General features: G+C 49.7%; 10 protein-coding genes across 10 annotated transcripts; 3 read left to right on the top strand and 7 right to left on the bottom strand.

Moving 5' to 3' along the window:
* Positions 1 to 662: 662 nt before the first annotated feature.
* N7519_003451 (uncharacterized protein) lies at positions 663 to 2,009 on the bottom strand (the record flags this gene model as incomplete). Its single annotated transcript, XM_057290229.1, has 2 exons — positions 663 to 1,776; positions 1,834 to 2,009. 2 exons carry the CDS (start codon positions 2,007 to 2,009, stop codon positions 663 to 665), a joined length of 1,290 nt encoding a protein of 429 aa, XP_057151431.1.
* A 191-nt stretch (positions 2,010 to 2,200) lies between these two features.
* On the bottom strand, positions 2,201 to 4,813 carry N7519_003450 (uncharacterized protein; the record flags this gene model as incomplete). The annotated part of the gene is made up of 3 exons (XM_057290228.1): positions 2,201 to 3,857; positions 3,915 to 4,542; positions 4,606 to 4,813. 3 exons carry the CDS (start codon positions 4,811 to 4,813, stop codon positions 2,201 to 2,203), a joined length of 2,493 nt encoding a protein of 830 aa, XP_057151430.1.
* A 702-nt stretch (positions 4,814 to 5,515) lies between these two features.
* maiA (maleylacetoacetate isomerase MaiA) lies at positions 5,516 to 6,196 on the top strand (the record flags this gene model as incomplete). Its single annotated transcript, XM_057290227.1, has 1 exon — positions 5,516 to 6,196. One exon carries the CDS (start codon positions 5,516 to 5,518, stop codon positions 6,194 to 6,196), a length of 681 nt encoding a protein of 226 aa, XP_057151429.1.
* Positions 6,197 to 6,442: 246 nt separating this feature from the next.
* On the bottom strand, positions 6,443 to 7,732 carry fahA (fumarylacetoacetate hydrolase FahA; the record flags this gene model as incomplete). Its single annotated transcript, XM_057290226.1, has 1 exon — positions 6,443 to 7,732. The coding sequence occupies one exon, from the start codon at positions 7,730 to 7,732 to the stop codon at positions 6,443 to 6,445; it is 1,290 nt and encodes a 429-aa protein (XP_057151428.1).
* A 270-nt stretch (positions 7,733 to 8,002) lies between these two features.
* hmgA (putative homogentisate 1,2-dioxygenase (HmgA)) lies at positions 8,003 to 9,516 on the top strand (the record flags this gene model as incomplete). The annotated part of the gene is made up of 4 exons (XM_057290225.1): positions 8,003 to 8,070; positions 8,125 to 8,634; positions 8,687 to 9,334; positions 9,393 to 9,516. The coding sequence occupies 4 exons, from the start codon at positions 8,003 to 8,005 to the stop codon at positions 9,514 to 9,516; spliced, it is 1,350 nt and encodes a 449-aa protein (XP_057151427.1).
* Positions 9,517 to 9,692: 176 nt separating this feature from the next.
* On the bottom strand, positions 9,693 to 10,472 carry hmgX (the record flags this gene model as incomplete). Its single annotated transcript, XM_057290224.1, has 1 exon — positions 9,693 to 10,472. One exon carries the CDS (start codon positions 10,470 to 10,472, stop codon positions 9,693 to 9,695), a length of 780 nt encoding a protein of 259 aa, XP_057151426.1.
* Positions 10,473 to 10,878: 406 nt separating this feature from the next.
* N7519_003445 (4-hydroxyphenylpyruvate dioxygenase family protein) lies at positions 10,879 to 12,261 on the top strand (the record flags this gene model as incomplete). Its single annotated transcript, XM_057290223.1, has 4 exons — positions 10,879 to 11,537; positions 11,593 to 11,652; positions 11,713 to 12,070; positions 12,127 to 12,261. The coding sequence occupies 4 exons, from the start codon at positions 10,879 to 10,881 to the stop codon at positions 12,259 to 12,261; spliced, it is 1,212 nt and encodes a 403-aa protein (XP_057151425.1).
* A 453-nt stretch (positions 12,262 to 12,714) lies between these two features.
* N7519_003444 (uncharacterized protein) lies at positions 12,715 to 13,164 on the bottom strand (the record flags this gene model as incomplete). The annotated part of the gene is made up of 2 exons (XM_057290222.1): positions 12,715 to 13,025; positions 13,080 to 13,164. 2 exons carry the CDS (start codon positions 13,162 to 13,164, stop codon positions 12,715 to 12,717), a joined length of 396 nt encoding a protein of 131 aa, XP_057151424.1.
* Positions 13,165 to 13,383: 219 nt separating this feature from the next.
* N7519_003443 (Zinc finger CCCH-type) lies at positions 13,384 to 16,935 on the bottom strand (the record flags this gene model as incomplete). The annotated part of the gene is made up of 12 exons (XM_057290221.1): positions 16,858 to 16,935; positions 16,395 to 16,535; positions 14,918 to 16,111; positions 14,479 to 14,862; positions 14,332 to 14,419; positions 14,164 to 14,276; positions 14,063 to 14,110; positions 13,973 to 14,007; positions 13,832 to 13,920; positions 13,747 to 13,782; positions 13,502 to 13,692; positions 13,384 to 13,448 (listed from the first exon to the last, which is right to left on the bottom strand). Exons 1-12 carry the CDS (start codon positions 16,904 to 16,906, stop codon positions 13,384 to 13,386), a joined length of 2,433 nt encoding a protein of 810 aa, XP_057151423.1. The 5' UTR covers positions 16,907 to 16,935.
* A 1,793-nt stretch (positions 16,936 to 18,728) lies between these two features.
* N7519_003442 (uncharacterized protein) lies at positions 18,729 to 19,026 on the bottom strand (the record flags this gene model as incomplete). The annotated part of the gene is made up of 2 exons (XM_057290220.1): positions 18,729 to 18,819; positions 18,908 to 19,026. 2 exons carry the CDS (start codon positions 19,024 to 19,026, stop codon positions 18,729 to 18,731), a joined length of 210 nt encoding a protein of 69 aa, XP_057151422.1.
* Between the last annotated feature and the right edge of the window lie 1,901 nt (positions 19,027 to 20,927).

The following is a 20,927-nucleotide window of genomic DNA, read 5'->3' as shown; positions in this document are numbered from 1 at the left end:
CATTTATCTTCGAGGTCAGAGAAAATGGCCCATGATCCTCCTGGGTTGTTCGTTTCTTGGTTTACCTTGGTTACTCGCATGCTTGTATCGGACGGGCGTTACACATTTCTTACCTCTCACTCCACGCCCAGGCAACCCAGTGACTGTGAAGCATGGGTGTCTCCTTGGCCATTAGTATGGGCTGTTTGTTTTAGGGTTAATGAATTTCTTGCTTATTCCACATAGATCACACCGTCAGAAAATTATCATATACACCATGCTTTGATAGTTACCAATGCGCTCGCCTCGAGGTACCGATGGATTGGAACAGCACCAATAAGGCTGAAGAGAAGGTTGCCCTTGCAGTAATCAAACTCCCTGCGGTGGTCTCGGTAACAGACCCTAGATACGGAGGAGCTATTCTGATCAACCCAGGCAGGTTTAACGGAAGAGTTTCCACAAAGATGAAAGCTAATTGATTTTAGGAGGGCCGGGTGCATCGGACGTCAATATGGTCTTGGGACAAGGGAGGCGCCTCCAGAAAATAGTGGACTCCCAAAATACGCCTCTACCTGTTCAAGTGAGCTCGACTTCGTTCCAATGGTATATTGATAGAACAATTGGCGAAGATATACTATCGATACGTGAGCCTAGATGTGAATTCAACTGGAGGGATCCATATTCTATTGATATTGCTCTCGGAAGACCATAATCCTCTCAACTTCGTTGCCACCAGCATCCTCCACCCAAGCACGCCACATACCACCACAATTGAAGTCAAATACAACCTTTCCCCGACGTAGTTTGACATCCGATGCACTGTTTATAGGGGCAAGATCTGCCTCTATGCCGATGATACCTCCTTCGCCCTCACCAGTTTTCTTCCACCTAGAGCCAGCAGAACGTTGAAGCTCACCACCAGGCCCAGAAATAGCCGTCACTGCGTCAGCCAGACCAGAAGGGTACCTGCCGGGCGAAGAGAACCGTAGCATTGCAGCAGTCGTGCGCGCAGCCGCAACCCGAAGGAACGAGTCTCCATTCCCAGTCCCAGACACCGCAACGGCCCGCCGATTATTGTATTGAGGAGCTGATCGATAGGAATGACAAACCTTCTCGGACCCAAAGTCCAACCGGCGGGAGGAATCATCACCCGAAACGGACGAGTAAACAGGCAAGGCCTGATCTCGCAAGAATGCCGGCATACAATCCCCCAGCCAATTCCTCGCCTCTTGTAGTAGACCACCTGTCGAGGAATCGTCCGACACTGCCTCACCACCACCCGACACGATCTCATCCCAAGCCTCAGCCCAGAACCCAGCACCCAAGGTAGGCGTATCACCAATTCTGCCGGGCAGCTTATTCGTCATACCACCAGTACTAGTAGCAACAGCCAGATTCCCCCACTGATCAAGACAGACACAACCAACAGTCCCCTGACTCAACGAAACAGGCTCCTCCTCCCCCTTCAAACCCCTCATGTGCTCATCCCACCTCTTCTGCGTGAAGAACCACTCATCGGGACAAAACTCCAGCCCCCAATCCCGAGCAAGTGTCTCAACGTACGGAGCAACCAGTTGAGAATGCATACTCCCTCCGTCATCTATGGGAGATCCATCAGCGGCGACACCGGCTCTGAGGAGCGATTCGCGCGCGACACAGATCGGATGACGCACGTTACGGATCCCCATCACACCTGCGCCGCGTTTGATAGAGCCTGGTTGTGTTGCGTTGTCCTGGTGCAGGGATGTCACCATTACCGAGGCTTCCATTTCGATTGTGCCGGCTGTTGTGAAGACGCTGCCGCGGCCGCAGTTGAATAAAGGGTCGTCTTCTCAGGAGTGAGACGGCGTGCACGGCTGCGTCTCAGGGCTGTGCTGCCATTTTTGAGGAGGGTGTGTGTTGAGCGGAGGTAGGATTGGAGGGAGGCGTGGTGGGCGGCGTAGAGGTCTGGGGGGGAGTTTGGAGCGTTGGATATTGCCGGCACCGCCGTGGATTATTAGAGTGGGTTTGAAGGATGCTGGTTTCGTCATCTTGCTGGGCACTTGGGCTGGTTGGGATTCTAAGGTTGGTTGTCTTTGGTGCGGGGAAATATCCATAGATAAGGCGGAGTAACATTGTTCGAATTGGGGTATCATCTTCTATCAACATTGCGCGATTGCGACCATACAGGGTTATGTACAAAGCTACCTCGTTGGATTCTTCGCGTGCAGAGTTGCCTCTATCACGATGGCAGATTCCAAATAAAGTCTAATGTTCCACCTTCATACATCGGAAATTGACATCCGTGGCTCATATCAAACGGCGCCATCGATGGATCAAATGGCAGCGAAAGCCAGTTATCTGCACCAATATCGTTCAAGGAAGGGATGTATCCCATATCCGGCGGTGGGTCTTGCAATACAGGGGCGCTCATGGGATTCGACCGGTCACCATTCTCTGGCCAAGGAGGGGGCCCCATGGATGATCTTCGCGTAGCGTCTTGACTACTTTTCATGACTTTCGATGATGCAAGCAGATTGCGACGCAAGCGCGAGACATGCATGTCTAACAGGGCGGCATAGCGCGTGCTCAGATGCACATCATCCAAGGCATTCGACTTAAGTGCTTTGATGCTCTTTTCTAGTATTTCAATTGATTCCTGCAGCTTGGCTTGCCGTGTGCCTAGACTGAGCGCTTTCATCAAGAAGATCGAGGCACTGGTTATGCGAAGAACAATTCGAACTGGCGAGAATCGCAGCGCCCCTGCTTCGGCTAGATGGGTGACTTTCTGCAATATTTGGCCACATCCATCGATCACCTCTTGGATGTATTCGTAGTCTGTTGGGTCGATGGTCATGGGTCGCACTCCGTCGAAGTTGTTGGGGTCGTTCTCCGCGACAGCACGCTCCACTACGGCTTGCATTCCCACTGAATGGGTGTAGACGCGGACGAAGTGGTATTCGATAAAAAGATCGTTGTAGAATGCTTTATCAAGAACCTGGGGCTGTAGGTACTTGTCTTTCCATTGGTTGAGAAGAGGTCGGAAATGTTCAAGAAGCCCAACATATCGGCCGCTGTGCAGTTGCTGGCGTGCAAAGGCGGCAGATGGGAAGAACATATCAGTGACAGACTTGGCCAGCTTGGTAAGTTCAATCCACGAATCCATGAACGTCAACCATGTGCTGCCCGGTGGACCCAGACCTTCCGGCTTGCGTCCCCCCAGGATAGCGTGGTTTAATGATTGAGGAATCGGTGACATGCATCCAATCCGCCAAGCCAATTGATTGATGTAGACGTATAGCAGGCGTTGTACGCGCTGCCAACGAATTGTCATCTGATCTCTCCATTCTGGTTCATCTGCTGGTGAGCTGCTTCCTTCTGTCTCGAATATTCCCAGCTCGTGTCCAAGGGAGAGCGCACACCCAAGCAACATCCAGGACATTTGGTCAGATCGGCGTGCTGGCTCAATTATATCTTCTACGCCACGACTGCCAGGTGCTGAGCCTGGGTCGTTATTCTCATGGTTCCTCGGTGGTGCTGGGATCAAATCATCGTCCCAGCCATCCGTCTCGGGCGGAAAATGCAGGGCGCGAGGATGCCATTCTGACATCAACAGAAGTGCCTCTACAGTACCGAGACTCCGCACCTTGGATTTTGTCGATTTCTCTTGCCCAAATATTAGCCGCATCGTCAATTTCTGGCAATGAGACCATAGTCGGTGGTGGATAAAGAAATTTCTTGACTCTCCCCCTGCCCCAGGAAGGACATGATAACGGGAAGATATCATGAGTATGGTGGAGCATAGAACTGGTTCCCGAGTAACCAGCCAGTAGTGGTATCGATGATTGGCGTAGAAATCAGTTAGAATCGGAGATAAACAGGACATATTCTTATAGAACCTAATTCCTGTTAGCTTTTATTGTCAGTTTAGACATGGAACATGTAAGGGAACACACAGGTCAATAAACGTAACAGCCTCTCTAGCAGTGAACCAGCCCATCTTGACAAACCGACAAGCCTCCCAGACATTGAGAGTGTCTTGGGTGGCGTCGGATAGCTTGACGGGATGTATTACCCGAGTCACTGTCTCAAACGCGGAATCGTAGTTTCCAGGTGTTCGATCGTGAGTACTCGGACCAACCGATGGAGGCCCGGCTGGTGATCCGGAGCTATTACCAGGACTGTTATCTTCTTGAGCAGTTGCAGCTTCGAAGAGAATATTGAGCGCATCGTTGCCACTTGTCACGACAGTGCGCATCATAGAGCTCGCGAGGGTGGAATTCGATCGGTGCCTATTATTTTCATATGCATGAGAAGGGGACTGAACAGCTCGTGAAGACCCTACGGAAGGATGATCAAGAGAGCCACGGTGAGACCCGGCTTGATCCCGATGATATGGCCATCCTGACTGAAACTCAGACTCCTTATGAAAGTTGGTCTCAGGTGTTGAGTTGGCTACTTCGCTTGCCAGATGCGGGTTCAGTGTCCGTCCATGTGTGTGGATGGAATCATCAGGCGATGTCGTCGTAAGTTGACTGCCGTGTCGGGGTGATACATCCGCTTCGTAGCTCTCTGGTGATCGCGCTAGAAATTGACCATTCAGAAATCAGCCAATTTAGATATGGTAAGCACCCAATTCTAGCGCACCTCGTTTGCGGGACCTTTCCCATGCCCGTTTCTCCGGGAAAACACACTCCCTTAGTTCCCTCCGGCAGCGTGCACATGGTGGGCCGATCGGAAGGCCATCTGGGCCGGTTCCAAGGTCGCATTTGGCCTTCCGTTGCCGGCAAGGGATGCATGCCTTGTAGGTGCGTTGATACGGCTTGTCCGGACGGGATGACCTGACACCATCCATCGTCAACCGTTCCTGGGCGAATTAGCCAGGATTTCGGTGTTGAAGTGGATTCTGTGGATATTTGGTGATGCGATGGATAATTGCAGTGAGACAAAGAGATGTTGAGCCGGGATTATTACCCGGCGATATCCGTCGGCCCCGCATAAGCTTCTCAGGCGCCCATATTAGGATCGGACCTTTTAACTAGAGGTGAAAATTAATCTAATCATAGTACGTATTTGAACTTATTTTATGAATAAAATCATATTTTAGTTTTATCCTGAAGTTGATTGGTGATGCTGCCTGCTGGACAGTCATGGGCCAATAGAAGCAGAACTCGTATATGTCACGCAGAATATCAAGGCTGCAAGCCTCCGGGGCTCTAATGCAATTCAGGAGTATGATGTACATTGAGTAAAGAAATTGAAATAATATAAATATGAACAATATTCAAGTCATAGCCGAAATGTACAAAAGGCACAGCGCTTGGACTCGGCTTCAGAAATGACGGAATTTATTCCGTACTATATACTCTACATGTGCAAAAGCCCGCCTGGGCAAGGCAACAAGATCCGCGGGGGAAGTCACTTAACGTACTTCCAAGGTCGGACTTTATAGTTTGGTTTATAAGCACAGACTCTCTCCAGGGCTTCTGTCCAGGCTCTTTTTCGTACTTTCGTCACTACTCCAATATCTCATAGATCAAAATATCAACCAGCCACAATGTCCGACACAGTGACCCTCTACACCTATTTCCGCTCCTCCTGCTCAGCCAGACTCCGGATAGCCCTGCATCTAAAACAAATTCCTTTCACATCCGTCTACGTGAACCTCCTGAAGGGCGAGCAATCTTCCCCAGCCCATCTGGCCATCAACCCATCAGGAACAGTGCCAGCCCTAGTAATCCAGCGCGAGTCCAAAACTCCCGTGACAATCACACAATCTCTCGCCGCACTTGAGTACCTTGCAGAAGCATTCCCAGAGCAAGGACCCGCGCTGCTTCCCCCAGCCTCGGACCCAGAGAGCCGCGCTGTAGTGCGCACGCTGGCAGACATCATCTCTTGCGATATACAGCCTGTTACGAACCTCAGGATCCTGAAAAGGGTAGGGCAGCTGGGTGTTGATCGTGCTGAATGGTCGAAGGATTTGATGGAGGATGGCTTTAGGGCTTATGAGGCTGTTGTGAAGGGTTCGGCGGGGAAGTTCAGCGTTGGGGATTCCATTACCATTGCGGATTTGTGTTTGATTCCTGCTGCTTGGGGAGCTCAGCGGTTTGGTGTTGACTTGGGTCAGTTCCCGGTTACGAATGAGATTGTGAAAAACTTGGAGATGGAGGAGGCTGTTAAGAAGGGGCATTGGAGGTCACAGGAGGATACCCCCGAGGAGTTTCGTATTAAGGAGTAACCGAAAAGGCTGCAAGAAGTGGGTTGACTAGTCTCAACCGATGTTCTTGGAATGTTCTATCGTCATGCTATTAATACTGGCGTTCAATGACATTTCCGCAAAAGGCGATCAATTTTCCTTGTTATACTGGATAGTTAAGACCGACCGAGACATAATTCCAAGCTCTCAAGCTCTCTATTGCAGAATTAGACAAAACACAAGAAGAAACACCACAAATTGATCATTTAATTTACGTCATTTTAAGTTCTACTGCAGCGAAACGGCAGGAAGGATAGTGCCAACACAGTCGCCGAAGCCGACGTAGTTGCCCTCTGTACCAGCCATACCGCGCAGAGTAACAGTGTCGCCATCCTCAAGGAACATACGCTCAGAGCCATCCGCCAGCTTAATAGGCACCTTCCCATTGGTCTGTTCCAAGAAGCTACCCTCAGTCTTACGCTCCTTACCAGAGATAGTACCCGATCCCAGCAAGTCACCGGTGCGCAAGTTGCACCCCGTGATGGTGTGGTGAGCAACCATCTGGGGGAAAGAGTAGAGCAGGTTGCGAGCGTTACTCTTGGAGATAATAGTGGGCTGGCCACCGGGATTGGTGACCTCGACATCGAGGGGGATCTCGTAGGCACTATCGGCGCGCTTCTCGCGCAGGTAGGGGAGGAGAGACTCGCGGTTCGCAGGCTCCAAGCCGGCAGCGCGGAAAGGCTCAAGCGCATCAATCAGAACCACCCAAGGGGTGATGGTGGTACCGAAGTTCTTCGCATTGAAGGGACCAAGAGGGATGTATTCCCAGGCCTGAATGTCACGCGCGGACCAGTCGTTCATGAGAACCAGACCGAAGATGTGATCTTCAGCCTCATCAATTGGGACAGGCTTGCCGAGATCATTGGGCTTGGAGATGAAGCAAGCAAGTTCTAGCTCGATGTCGAGCTTCTTGCAAGGAGAGAAAGTAGGCACCTTGGGGTCCGCGGCGGGGTTCGCCAGGATCTGACCCTGGGGACGGTGGAGGGGTGTGCCTGAAGCGACAACTGAAGAGGCACGGCCGTGGTAGGCAACTGGCAGGTGCTTATAGTTAGGCTGGAGCGCATTGTCTGGGCCACGGAAGAGGACGCCAATGTTGTAGGCGTGGTTCAGACCAGCGTAGAAATCAGTGTAATCGCCAATTTGCATGGGAACATGATTGGTGACCTGGGACAAGGGGAGCAAGGCTGATTTTTGGAGGGATGCATTGTCCTTAAGGACCTGTGGGAACTTTGTGTCGGCGCGGAAGACGTTTTGTAGATACTCGCGCACTTGTCGGTGCACAGGGCGACCAAGTGCAGCGAAGTCATTCAGTGTCGGCTGGCTGAAAACAGCCAGGTGTTGCTCAATAGCTGGTAGCTGTGAGAAGCCTCCAGACGAAGCGAATGCGCTCAAGTTCAATGCATGATCACCGATTGCAATTGCAGCTGCCTTTGGTGCAGATTGTGTTGAGATGATGCCGAACGGGATGTTGGCGAGTGAGAACGGCGAGTTCTTGGGAATCTGGAGCCAAGAAGTCATAATGAATTGATGTTTGAGAAGTATGAAGAAAGAGAAAGCGAGTTTCACGGGGCTTAACTACCTAACTATGATGTTTAGCCCCTCGACGTAGGGCGGAATTGGTCCGCTGCCCCCGCATCCAGCCGGTGCGGAACGAAGGATAATCGCGGGAATTATCAGATTCCCGCGGAATGATGTGACCTCACATTTGCTTCTGGAGGAGATCCGAGGTTGATCTGGGGTATTTGATTAAGAGGTCTGCATCATCCAACATCAGACACCACTGCCAATATGCCTGTCACTAATTTCAGCCACCCTGATCCCTATAAGTACCAGACGGGCTTCGACTCGTATCACGAGTATGTATACACATAGTTTCCGGCACAAATGAAAACAAATTAATAAGTAAATAGGACCGAAGCCGTCGAAGGAGCTCTGCCAATCGGTCAAAATTCCCCGCAGAAAGCTCCCTATGGGCTCTACGCTGAAAAGCTCTCGGGAACGGCATTCACTGCACCTCGCCATGAGAATAAGCAGACATGGGTTTACCGAATTATACCCGCAGCAGCCCATGAGAACTTCGTCGCGGAAGATGCCGACTCGTACCATACGAGGATGACAACCGAGGCCCACAAGCTTCACCATATCCCTAACCAGCTGCGATGGAACCCCTTCGATCTAGATGAGAAGGTTGACTGGGTGCACGGACTGCACCTAATCGCAGGGTCTGGAGACCCAACTCAGAAGCAGGGGTTGGGTATTTTGATGTATGCCGCAGGCAAGGACATGGGCAAGGAAGCTTTCTACTCCGCAGACGGAGACTTCCTAATTGTGCCTCAGCATGGTGTGCTAGACATCCAGACAGAGCTCGGTCGCATTATTCTGCGACCAAATGAGATCTGCGTTATCCCTCGTGGTGTTAGGTTGGTGTCTTCTATGCCCTACATGTCATCAATAACTAATCACTTCTGTTAGATACCGAGTGACGCTCCCAGACGGCCCTGTGCGGGGATACATCTGTGAATTATACCAGGGCCACTACCAGCTCCCAGAGCTGGGCCCCATTGGATCCAACTGCCTGGCCAATGCACGCGATTTCCAAGCCCCCGTTGCCGCTTTCGACGACGAAGAGGAAAGCGAGTACAAGCTTTACAGCAAATTCAACAACACTCTCTTCTCCGCGCGACAGAACCACACGCCCTTCGATATTGTCGCATGGCACGGCAACTACTACCCCTTCAAGTACGATCTCGGCCGATTCAATGTAATCGGTTCGATTTCATTCGACCACCCTGACCCTTCTATATTCACCGTGCTGACGGCTCCCTCGGACCACGTTGGTACTGCCGTTGCTGATTTTGTCATCTTCCCTCCTCGCTGGCTCGTCGCAGAGGGCACTTTCCGCCCACCGTGGTATCACCGTAACACCATGTCAGAGTTCATGGGTCTGATTTCTGGTGACTACGATGCGAAGGTTGGTGGAGGGTTCAAGCCTGCTGGTGCCAGCTTGCACAACGTCATGAGTGCACACGGTCCCGACTCGGGTGCTTTCGAGGGAGCTAGCAATGCTGAGCTGAAGCCTCAAAAGGTAGGTGACGGAAGTATGGCTTTCATGTTTGAAAGGTTAGTTCGATTTCCGCTACTATGCCGAGGCTTGCTATATTTGCTGACAATGCTTTAGTTCTCACATGGTGGGCGTCTCGGAGTGGGGTCTCAAGACCTGCCAGAAAGTGCAGGAAGAATATAACGAGCACAGCTGGAAGCCTCTGAAGCGGCACTTTGTAAACCCTAACAAAAAGGCCTAAGCTATGGGCCTTGAGCACTGCGATGAGGATATGTGCACATTTTCAATTAGCTCTATAGCATAACAAGATACCAGAATTCCATCGAATCTATCAAAGTTGTTTCTCATTATTGCTTCAAATGTTCGTCATTCCAAATGCCAACTTCATAAATTAAATTACTTCATGATATACATTATTCACCCCTCAAGCTCTTTCTTCATCGCCTCCTTAACAATAGCCCCACACATCTTAGCATAAGGATTCGTTTGCACAGAAAGTTGCTGCGCAACCTTATTCCCATAGCGACCCCCAAAAAAGAAATCCCGACTAGCCATTTCCTCAAGCTGATCAGCCGAAAGTGCACGCAGACGCTCCGGGCCCGCCTCATCACCCGAGCCAGCCTTCTTCATGCGCGCCGCTTTGAGAAGCAAGTATCCCCGATGCGTGTGCGCGTCAGCCAATAACCGCGCCTGGGTTGTCGACACCGCATCGGCAGGAGAGGCAGGCGTGGCAAAGGTTATAGCCTGACCTAGGTCAGAGAAGATGCGGGAGCAGAGCTGGGAGGTTTGTGGGGCAAAGAGAGCCGCATCGGATATCTCGCCCTCAGTGCTTTGATCACTACCCGCTTCTTTGCTGTAGGTCAGATCGACCAGCAGGCGGAGTGTTTGTGCTCGGTTTGTGTATGCGGAGGGATATGTTGGATGCTCGGTGATGAGAGTGTCAAAGTCGTCCAGTGCTGACTGGACTGTCTCTATACTTGGTGATTTGTTCGATTGCAGCTTGCGGATAATGTCTGTTTCACGCTGCTTGAGCGATGCCAAGTCTGTTTCAGAAATGTTCACAGATGCTGGCCATGGTGGTAGCGATGAATCAACGGTGAATCCCGATGATGGAGAGGATTCGGCATCAAATAGAGCTTGTAGTACAGCCGAATCATTTGATGTCAATGATGGGCGAGCAGTGGTGATGGACGTCATCTTGGGATTTGGTGTTGAGGCAGTAGGCTGTGAGTATTGTGAGAATCAATTCAGAATAGGCTCGCTACGGTCGCAATAATTGAAGAACAGAACAAAATCTCCCGAGCATTGAGAATCTATGAAATTGATCTTCAGGCGGATGTTAACGATGATCTCAGCGGGTCCGGGTATCTCCGGATATTTCAGGATCCTGAAATAGCCGCACAGGACAAGCCGTCCAAAGGTCAGCAACAAAGTGGATTGGAAGACATACCCGCGGAGACACGGTTAATAGAGGATCCAGTTATTTAAAAGAAAGGGAAGGGGTGGACTGGACATCAAATAATCCAAAATCGCCACCTCTCATCTTGAACTACCATCTAAGTTCCATCTACCAATATCATCACAAACATACAGTATTAGCAAAATGGCGCCTTCAGCTATTTCCAATAGCCCTCCTCCCTCAGTTGCCGATGCATCTTCAGTGGCCAGCTACCGCGGTTACGACCATGTGCACTGGTACGTTGGTAATGCCAAGCAAGCCGCAAGCTACTACATCACCCGCATGGGCTTCAAGCGCATCGCCTACAAGGGTCTTGAAACCAGCAGCCGCCACATGTGCTCGCATGTTATCCGCAACGGCGATATCACCTTCATTCTGAGCTCCCCTCTGCGGTCCCTTGACCAAATCGACCGTTTCGATCCCGAGGAGCAAGCCGAGCTAAAGGAGATCCATGACCACCTCGAGAAGCACGGTGATGCAGTCAAGGATGTTGCCTTTGAGGTTGACGATGTCGATGCTGTCTTCTCTGCCGCTGTGAAGAATGGCGCTAAGGCCGTCTCTAACCCTAAGGTCCTTGAAGATAAGAGTGGCCGTGTCAAGACTGCTACCATCCAGACTTATGGGCAGACCACCCATACCCTTATTGAGCGCAGCGAGTACCGCGGTACCTTTATGCCAGGGTACCGTGCCGAGACTGCCAATGAGGATCCCATTGTGAAGTTCCTGCCTGGTGTTCATCTCTCGCATATCGATCACTGTGTTGGAAACCAGGACTGGGATGAGATGGATAAGATCTGTGAATAGTGAGTTTGGCCCAGACTGTGTGATTGAGTCTCATTTACTGATACCACTGGTTAGCTACGAGAAGGCTCTCGGCTTCCACCGTTTCTGGTCCGTCGATGACAACGAAATCTGCACGTGAGTGTTTTAATATATTTTCTCTGATATCTGGCAGCATGACTAACCTTATAATGATAGTGAATTCTCAGCTTTGAGTAGTGTTGTCATGGCCTCGCCCAACGAGATCGTCAAGATGCCCATCAACGAGCCAGCAAAGGGCAAGAAACAATCCCAGATCGAGGAATACGTGGACTTCTACAACGGCGCTGGTGTACAGCATATTGCACTTCGCACAGACGATATCATCCGTGATATCACCAATCTCAAGGCACGGGGTGTGGAGTTCATCAAGGTTCCCGACACATACTACACGGATATGCAGGCCCGCTTGAAGCAGTCTGGCTTGGTACTTAAGGAAAGCTTCGAGACCATCCGTAGCTTGGATATTTTGATTGATTTCGATGAGGGTGGCTATCTGCTGCAGCTTTTCACTAAGGTATGTGGAAACTGATGACTCCAGTATTCGCTACTTTATACTAACCTTACAAATAGCACATGATGGACCGGCCAACTGTGTTCATTGAGATTATCCAGCGCCACAATTTCGAAGGCTTTGGAGCTGGCAATTTCAAGTCACTATTCGAGGCTATTGAACGAGAGCAGGAACTGCGCGGTAACTTGATTTAAGGACTTAAAAATTTGTATAGTCGGGCATTTTTCTTGATGAGCCCTTTCTGCTTTGGAATTTTCATTTTGTATTTAGCGATAGGGACTTTTCCTTCATAAGCATTTTCGAATCATCTCATGGTCTGCCTAGTTTTGTAACTCAAGTCTGCACTTGGGATATATGGTATCGTTAGCTTCTGTGCACTCCGGCTTCCCTATGATAATGGCTAGCTTACTACTATAGAAGCATTGAAGACATAGAAGTTAAGATATACTTAATAGAGACCGAAGCAATTTTAGAATCTTGGAAAAACAAGTACCTACTTTCTTTTATAACAGGAGGCATCCGAAACAAGGCATTATCCTTACCATTTATTAAGCCAAATCCCTAAAAGCCAAATGAAGCAACCCCCTACCATCTAGTCATCCATCATCCAGTAACCCTACCTAGGTACGTTTATCTCAAGTCCAATCTTAATCGCAGTATCGATCCAGCAAGTCCGAAAGGTCCCGCCAATTCTGTCGAATCTCAAACCAATGTTCATCCAGACATCTTCCCAATACGGCCATCGACTCTAGACCAGCAGCATCAATAACTTCTTTAGCCATCTCGTCCTCTTCTCGTTGAAGATTGTCTATCAAGGCTTCGCGATCTAATATGGCCTTTGATTCAGCGAGCAAGCGTTTCTTATCATCCATCCATTTCTTCTTTGCCGGCGAGAACGTGCACGTTTTCTTTGTCCATGTGGCGACCGGGTTTGTCGCCAGCCACTGTATCGCCAGGCCTAGGCATTTCTCTTAGCAAATAGGAAGCGGGGTGTATCGGGACGAAGACGTACCAAAAGTAGCAATACTGACTAGAAATAACACCACCCATATGGCAGCGCAGATGGCAGCTTCTAGCGCTCCCAGTATCATAGACATTTCGTTGATGTAGACGTTCGACCCGGTTGAGTAACAGAAAGAATGGGAATGTGACTTCAATGTTTTCTCGTGGGTAACTAAGATGAGACACTGATGATGTTATGTTTAGGTTTCCACGACTTCCGTTGGGAGAAGCCTTTTGCTAAGATTGAAATAAACTGTTATATACCCCAAGCAGGGCCATAGTGAGATATATAATATTTTTATTCTCGCCCTTATTCACTTCCGCTTCGATGAGCTCGAAGTGGGAGCATTGCCTCCAATCCGCTTAAATTTCCTCGGATCTAGAGCCATGTTAGACGAGAGTTCTCACAGGAACTGAGACCGAAAAACATACCTTTCCGACTCATCAGAGCCCGATTTCTCGTCCCCTTTCCGCCCTCCCAGAACCCACTACCAGCCTTTCCAATCAGGACTGCTTTGCAGATACCACAGTTCTCGGGTCTGTAGATTTGCTCGCGGGAGCAGTAGCCACATATCATACGATTTGCGTGTTCGTTCGGGTGATCGGTTTCCGCGTCATGGCATCTAGATAAATCATAAGCATATGAAGTGGGATGCATATCGAGTGGAAAATCATACTTGTCACAAGGGAAGACTTTCGAGCAGCAGCTGAATCTGTAGGGGGGTTAATATAACCTGTTCGCCGAGTGCCGTAATCACATACCTGAACCAGCGTTGACTCTTAGCATAGTGCTGGCAACGACCGCGACGCGGAAGTTCTTGTCCTGCGACAATGCCGAGGACTTCCTGAGGCTGAGGTACTTATTAGATTTTACCATGACGATGCGTTGTAGATTGTACGAACCTTTCTTTTGCGCGGGAGAGCTCCACGAGCAGTGACTGGATGGTACACCAATGAGCAAAAGCGTTTTAGGCGGGTTTGATCGGGACTTACTTGCTGCACTTCCCACTAGAAGGAATTTCACCTCAGGGATTTTGAAAACTTCGGATATGTTAGTACCTAAGCAACACACTATGTTGCGTATTAGGACATACCCATTTTGCGATGGCACTGGCGGCATATACCCATGGCACTCTCGCCACGGACTGCAGATATACCAGGTGCCGGATGGGCAGTCGAGCACTCGGAGCATGTCGGGATGAAGTCGCTATAGCAAGGTGAGTCAACAGATGACATTTACTAATATGAATGACAGAACCAACCTGAGAAGCATGTCCCCAATCGTACAGCCCCCCAATTCAAGGTAGCCAGCACGATTGGCATGGGAATGCATCAACTGCTTCCGGAACGCTGCACATGAGAGTCAGTAACTCATCTGAGAAGGTGAATGAGATTAAGTGTATACCCACCAACACTCATATTATTAGCGCATTTCCGGCACGACTCCATTTTCGGCATCTGGCCCTTCTCGTCGGTGATTTGTGGTACGTTTTTGACGTCGAGCGACACCTTACATCTGTCACATTTGATTGTGATATTGAGACTCGCGAGTTCCAGCAGCTCAATTCCGTAGAGCTCCAAGAATGGGAAAGAAAGTGCGACTCCTCGTCCGGGCGCGTTGTTGTCCACTGATGCGGGAACGGGTGCGCCACCTTCTTCGTCTTCCTCTTCATCTGAATACTCGTCTTCGTCATAACTCGATTCGTCCGATGTCCCCCTCAGTGCCACTGTTGGGATTAGGAACAGACCATTCGGGTGGCCGTGGAATGACAACAAGATGTGGCTTGTCTTCACTATCTTGAGTTAAGGATGCGGCAGGTGCTTTCGTAGGTTCCTCCACATTCTCACCCTCGTCCTCTCCAAAAGTGGAAGGTACATCCTCAGCGGCCTCCTGCTCTTTTGGCAAGGGCGTTTCAGCGAATTTATGGATGTTGCTCGCCAGGTAGTTGATCTGAGATACCAGACTCAGCTGTGAAGTCTGTTCTACCCACTGAGTGAATCCCACTTCTGTGGCCTTCACTTCGGGGCCTTCCACTCCCTGCAACTTGATTGAGCTGTGCTCGAGCGGGTAGAGTGGTGGCACGATCAATTTCACAGTCTTGAGCGCTTGAAGTGTTCGCGGCAGACGATCCTTCTTGGTGGGCTGGATGGGAACAATATATGTCCTGCCATCTGGCAGCTTTTGGTACATCGGCAGTCTTCCAAGGCGAGCTTCGAGCTGTTTCGTCTCGGTTGCTCGTCGTTTCTCAGCTGCGGCTTTTGCTTCGGCTGTGTGCTTGGGTGCTACAGTTCGTGCTTGTGGTACTGGCTTAGCAGCAACACTTGCCGTTTTACTATGGCCTTGAGACAAGCTCGGCTGGCTTAGGTCGTTGCTGCTAGTCTTTTCCGGGGCCTTGGTAGGTTCTTTAGTTGTGGACCCATCACCAAGATTGGCGAAAAACTTTAGCGTTGGCCCACGTTCCAGGGTGGTTAGTAATGATTCGAGTTTTCGGTCCAGACTGTTCAGCCAGGCCAAAAGAGTTCCTCGGCTGTTGGTGCGGTACGTAAAATCGACAATCTCATTGAAGCCTCTGACGACATTTGCTTGATACGCAGCTTCCATTTCAGAATTGGTCACTGCAAGCGTGGGCCGCCCTTTTGGGTATGAGCTTGGGACATGAAGGACACAGTGGAGTCTCTCAAGCTCAAAGGGGAAATCTGGATCAGAAGGTACCAAGCCAAAAGTCAAAGTAGTACCCTGAGCATCATTGACTTCCTGTGGACGGTAACGCCGCCTCAACTGGTTGATTTGGAACTCTCTTGGATCTGACTGCTCCAATTTTGAAACTGGTCTTTGGGGCTGTACAGAACCTGCGACAGAGCTCTGCTTCGACTGGTTCTCACCAATCTCCAACCTCTCGGCCCCAGTGACAAGGGCTTGTGCCGAACTCTGGCTTTCACTTCCTGAGAACTGGGCAGGTGTCTGCTGCCCCGAAGAAGGCTGTTTAGCCTCTATGGCCGAGGCATCATGTAGATACGGACATGATGCTCCAAGTCGGCATCCTTGAACAATATTAGCATATGACCTGAACGAAACACCGCCTTCCTAGCAAACTACAACCCCCCGAGAATACATGCGTAAAAGATTTAGGGCACAGATCATACGATGCTGATAATAGCCTCGGCATCATTGACCCTTTGGGTGAACATAGCATATTGGTGTGTACAAGCATTCCCGAAGGGGCCCGTTTGTGGCACCCAGCCCGTATTCAATGACGCGTTGATCATTGCAGTGACAAAACAGACAAAGAGCCCTTACAGAAAGAAACTCAGAACGCAAACTTACCCTTTTTGGATTTGAAAAAGCGACATTTCTGCCGCCGAGGCGATGACTGGCGAGCAGCACTCGGTTCATCGGTGGATGCAACACCATGCGACCGGACCGCTGCCAACTCATCAGTTGTCAAAGAGGACGGCAGCTCTGTACCTGTTCAACAAAGGGATCATGAGCGTGTGATCAAAAAGGTTGCGGGCGGCCGCCTCCGATCCAGACGTATTGGCAGACCGGAGCCACCCTGCACGCCAACAAAGCTCTCGGACGAGATAATATGGGGGATTGATAGGCTTTGTGGCTGATGCAACATGTGGTGCATGGACATGCAACAGGGGGGGCTGAGAATACGAAAGCCTGTGGAGGGTCGACCGAGATAATCCGCCCAAGTACAGAGTAGATCTCGTGAAATTGATTGGGAGAAAAGGTTCCGGCTGGATGGCTTTTACGAGCCAATAATAGAATATGCTTGACTCACCTTGGATCTGGGGTGTTGGACCCGCATCGTCAAATGACCTATTCTCCATGCTGAAACTGAGCTTCGAGCCGTGTTGCGAAAGATGATCCAGAGTGCAATGGTCCGGTTCTAGGCGACTTGGAGGTGACGCGCGCTGCCAACGCAGAGATCGGGTGACCTTGAGGAGATCGACAGGACCAGATCTGCGCAGTAAGTAAGCCGAGATGTGCGACCGTCTGAACTTTTGTAGCGATTAAAGTCACGGCGCTAAGCAAAAATGAAAGGAAAAACGAAAACTGTGAAGAGATACCACGTGACGTCAAATGTCAAAATCGGTCACAAACCAGTATGTATCTCCAGGGCTTAAGGTCTGAAAGATATGAAGCTATACACGAAGTTATAGTTGTTTACGGTTTTACTGGCGAGCGCCAAGACTTCAGGCGGACCCGATGATCTCATTTGCCTTGATATTCGCCTGTTGACTCATTTCCAGTCATACTGGGGTTAGTCACAATCGATTTTGCAAGGTGGATTGGAGGTTTCTAGTCGAAAATGACTAGAATGTTCGGTGGTCTAAGATGGAGAACAATTGGCTGGTAGATCTGCCCTGTCTAACTCTAGTACTCATTATTGCCTACATCGCATGTTGTACAATGTATAAGTACAGACTCACAAATATTAATAATGATAACCACTGCAGAGTCCTCACGTTTAATATCATTTCAAGTATAGCCTTCGTCATTTCACGTCCAAGTCGCAACCCAATGCTGTGGCGTTCATGCTCGAAGCCGCAACTGGAAGCAAAACCAACCAAATACTAACATCGATTGGCAATAATCTACCTACACAGCACCGTTGCATACAGAAAACATAAAAGCAAAAGCCACCGGAATAAGTGGCAGGATGGGAAACAAGATTCCGAATTCAAGTCTGTCAGCAGAGCATATACTACACGGAGCGCGCCATGCGCCTTATCTCCCACATCCATGCCGGGGGATATCCCCTTTAGCAAGGGTCCAACACCGGCCAGCGAGGCCATGATAATATGCGAGAAAAGATTAACCTTCACCGGAGCAATACGACCCGATGGTCGCAACAAGCTCAGGGCAATGTCCTCAACGGCCACCAGTCACGGACAGCGGTCGGTCCGCGTTGCGCGGAGAAGATGAGGGGTTCGCTTTCGAGTTTCTAGAATTCCCGTATCCCTGCGCCATGGGTGCGCCTTCGCCAGGGTATGCGTTTAGTCCGGGATACGACATCGATCCATTAGACAGAACGGTTATCTTCAATAGTTCTTTTCAGCACTGGGGATGGCTTGAGTGTGTAGTCATATTTCGACCTCTACCTAGGTACTGAACTTACATGACACATATCGGGTGGGTTTTACGTGTCTACCCCGACATTTAGGGCATCTAACGTAAAGTACGGAGTAATAAGGTAAGAGAAAAGGAATCGATGAGGGAGTGGATCCAAGCCCCGGAAATTGAACTGTGCGACAAAGTAAATGTACGTACTATGTTGTACAGATACAGAGAGAATTCGACCTCGATCTAGAGGTAACTCTCAAATCCCACACAACAGCTGTGGCGTAAACCATGATTGAAGGAAACGGGTTTTGGTGAGGCTATCTGGAGGTCACTCGGATGTATAGTGGAACCTCTGGTGTTGTACTCCGTACTCCGTGATCTGTGCATAAACCCTGTCTGTGGCTGCCGCTAGTAGAACACCGGTATCCAGCCCAATCGGGGAGTTACAAGATATACTCTGCGTTTTAGATGTAGCATTCCACATGGCTAGGTTGTCCGGAATATGATAGCCGAGCTGTAGATGCAAAATAAAAGCTATTCTCAAGAACATGTAAAATGGCCCATTCAGCCGAAGAACCTCCGCATCTACAAGGGGCACTGATCTTGAGCCTCGGTCAATTGTATTGTAAGAAAGACATCGGTATGGGAGCTCCGCTCCGCGGTACTGATCCTTCCGCTGTACAATATGGTAATGTAAGATACAAATACAGTACAGTAAGTAAAACACCGAAAGCGGAAAGGCGCAAATCGGACCTGGAACACACCGGCCAACCGGATCATCCTTCCAGAAGCCTTCCAGAATCTCGCACGGTCTTCCGTGGGCGTTGGCGCGTTTGACCATGGGTATAGCTTGCAGTTTCCGGGTTTGAGCACATGTCGGCATTTCTATTGACGTCGATTTGCCATTCAGTATATGCGTTCGAATTTGCTCTTACTACGACCCATGCTATTCCATTCTCACCATCTGACAGCAATTGACGATATTGGCAGCTTGCGGGGTTTCGGAGTACAGGGCTCCTGGGAGCGCTGATACACGTGACCGTTCTCCACCAGAAGGTCTCGAATAAGGATTTGGCCAATCACGGGCGCCGTAATTGGGTTGAGTTTTGCAGATTCAATTTCCTTTTTGGGCCAGGGAAAACGGGCGGGGGCCAATCCCGAGCGCTTCATTCGGGATTTCGCCGAATATTAATAATAATCGATGTGATGTAGCAGTTAATTCGGGACGGCCACGAAACGTGGGATGTCATATACGATGGCAAATATTGTCAAGTGACTTGAGACGGTAGATATCTGTCGTCGTGCAGCATTAATGCCAAGATGATAGAGATGTCCCTGAATTGAAAGCATAACAAGAAGTCAGTAAAGCATAGCCTAAGTCTAAAATACGGCATCGAAACAAAAATCGGGTTCTGTTCTAGAGCTCGAGAGGCCTATGGAGTAGACAGAGATTGCACGCGTCATGGTTGGCCGATCGCTTCGTAGTGGAGGACGACCGAGAAGAAATCAACGAAGATTCTTGCGCGTCTAGGATTCGCCTCAATCATCAAAGAGCCTAGACAAAGCGACCGAAGCTGTATGCAAGGTGCCTCAATCTTTGAATATTGAAAACACCCTCCATTTCCAGCTCACGGAAGCGATATCATTGCATCCTCGCAAATTGTAGCTTTTGTGGGCATGCTGCACGATGCACGCTGCATCGGCTTGCCGATTGCACGTCGGGCGCACATCACCAACCCGATGAGCCAGTTAGGCGTCAATCTTGCAGCAAGGAGGCGATATCCACTTTTTCTTAACCACAACGCCTCTGCCTAAGAGCCTTGATCGTGGAGCGGTCCGTGGGGGTTAGTACGCGGTACCCATAACATAACAAGTCGTATGAAGGCCCGAATAGGAAATGCGGAGCTAAGGCTGTCACATGTGTACAGTGTCAGTTATAAACATTTCAGTACCGGTGAGACGCGTGAAAAAGGAGACAGCGAATAATGTTTGTCCCTGGTTGTGAGCGATCCACTGCAATATCCACTTTGTGGCCTGTGTGAAGCTGAGATCAAGAAGACTCATCTGGCCGGGCCGGGTCAGAGAGGAGTTAGCCCTAACAGGGCAGGTGGGTTCTGGAAATGGAGGCTGGAATGCGCACACAATGTATGTTCTGAAGAGTTTTGGTGATGGCTCTAGAAGAGGCTCTTGTTTCATCTCCGCTACTTCTCTGTTGTTGTTAGGAGGAAAGGGGCGTGAGATATAAAAGTATATGACCTTGGTTGTATATTGCCAAGATCGCATTTTTCGGTGAGGTGTACTCAATTTGACATGGGATCTGTTATATCCATGTCATTGGCTTCATTTGGTTCTTGATTCTTGGTTTCCCAAGCATTGAATGGTTCATACTAGAGCCCCACGACTCGGGTATGACCGGAAAGACTGGAGACTTTCCCAGGATGGAAACGGCGTCGGGCAATTTAGGGGGAAAAGTCTTCATCCCCACACCCGTTCAAAGTTGGAGACAGGAAGCTTGTGCATACGTCATTGGTTGAAACACTGCGGGACCAACTGGACAGGACTACTCCGTACCTTTGATAATATCATTGATCTCGTATTAACACTTTTCATATATATGAGATGCGACCGCCAAAAGAGAGGAAGATGGGAGAATACAATATAGAAATGGATCTCGGGCATCAAAATCCAGCGGCTCCACCCCCGGATCATGTGCGCCGGTCATGTGCAGCTACCACATGACTTTACTGTGGACACCCGGTAAACCATACCTAGGTATTGAGGACT

Source organism: Penicillium mononematosum, assembly GCF_028829835.1.
Source record: "Penicillium mononematosum strain IBT 11891 chromosome Unknown utg000002l:1.0-8112719.0:1.0-8118358.0, whole genome shotgun sequence".
Lineage (NCBI taxonomy): Eukaryota > Fungi > Ascomycota > Eurotiomycetes > Eurotiales > Aspergillaceae > Penicillium > Penicillium mononematosum.
This window is presented reverse-complemented; position numbering and strand designations above follow the sequence as displayed.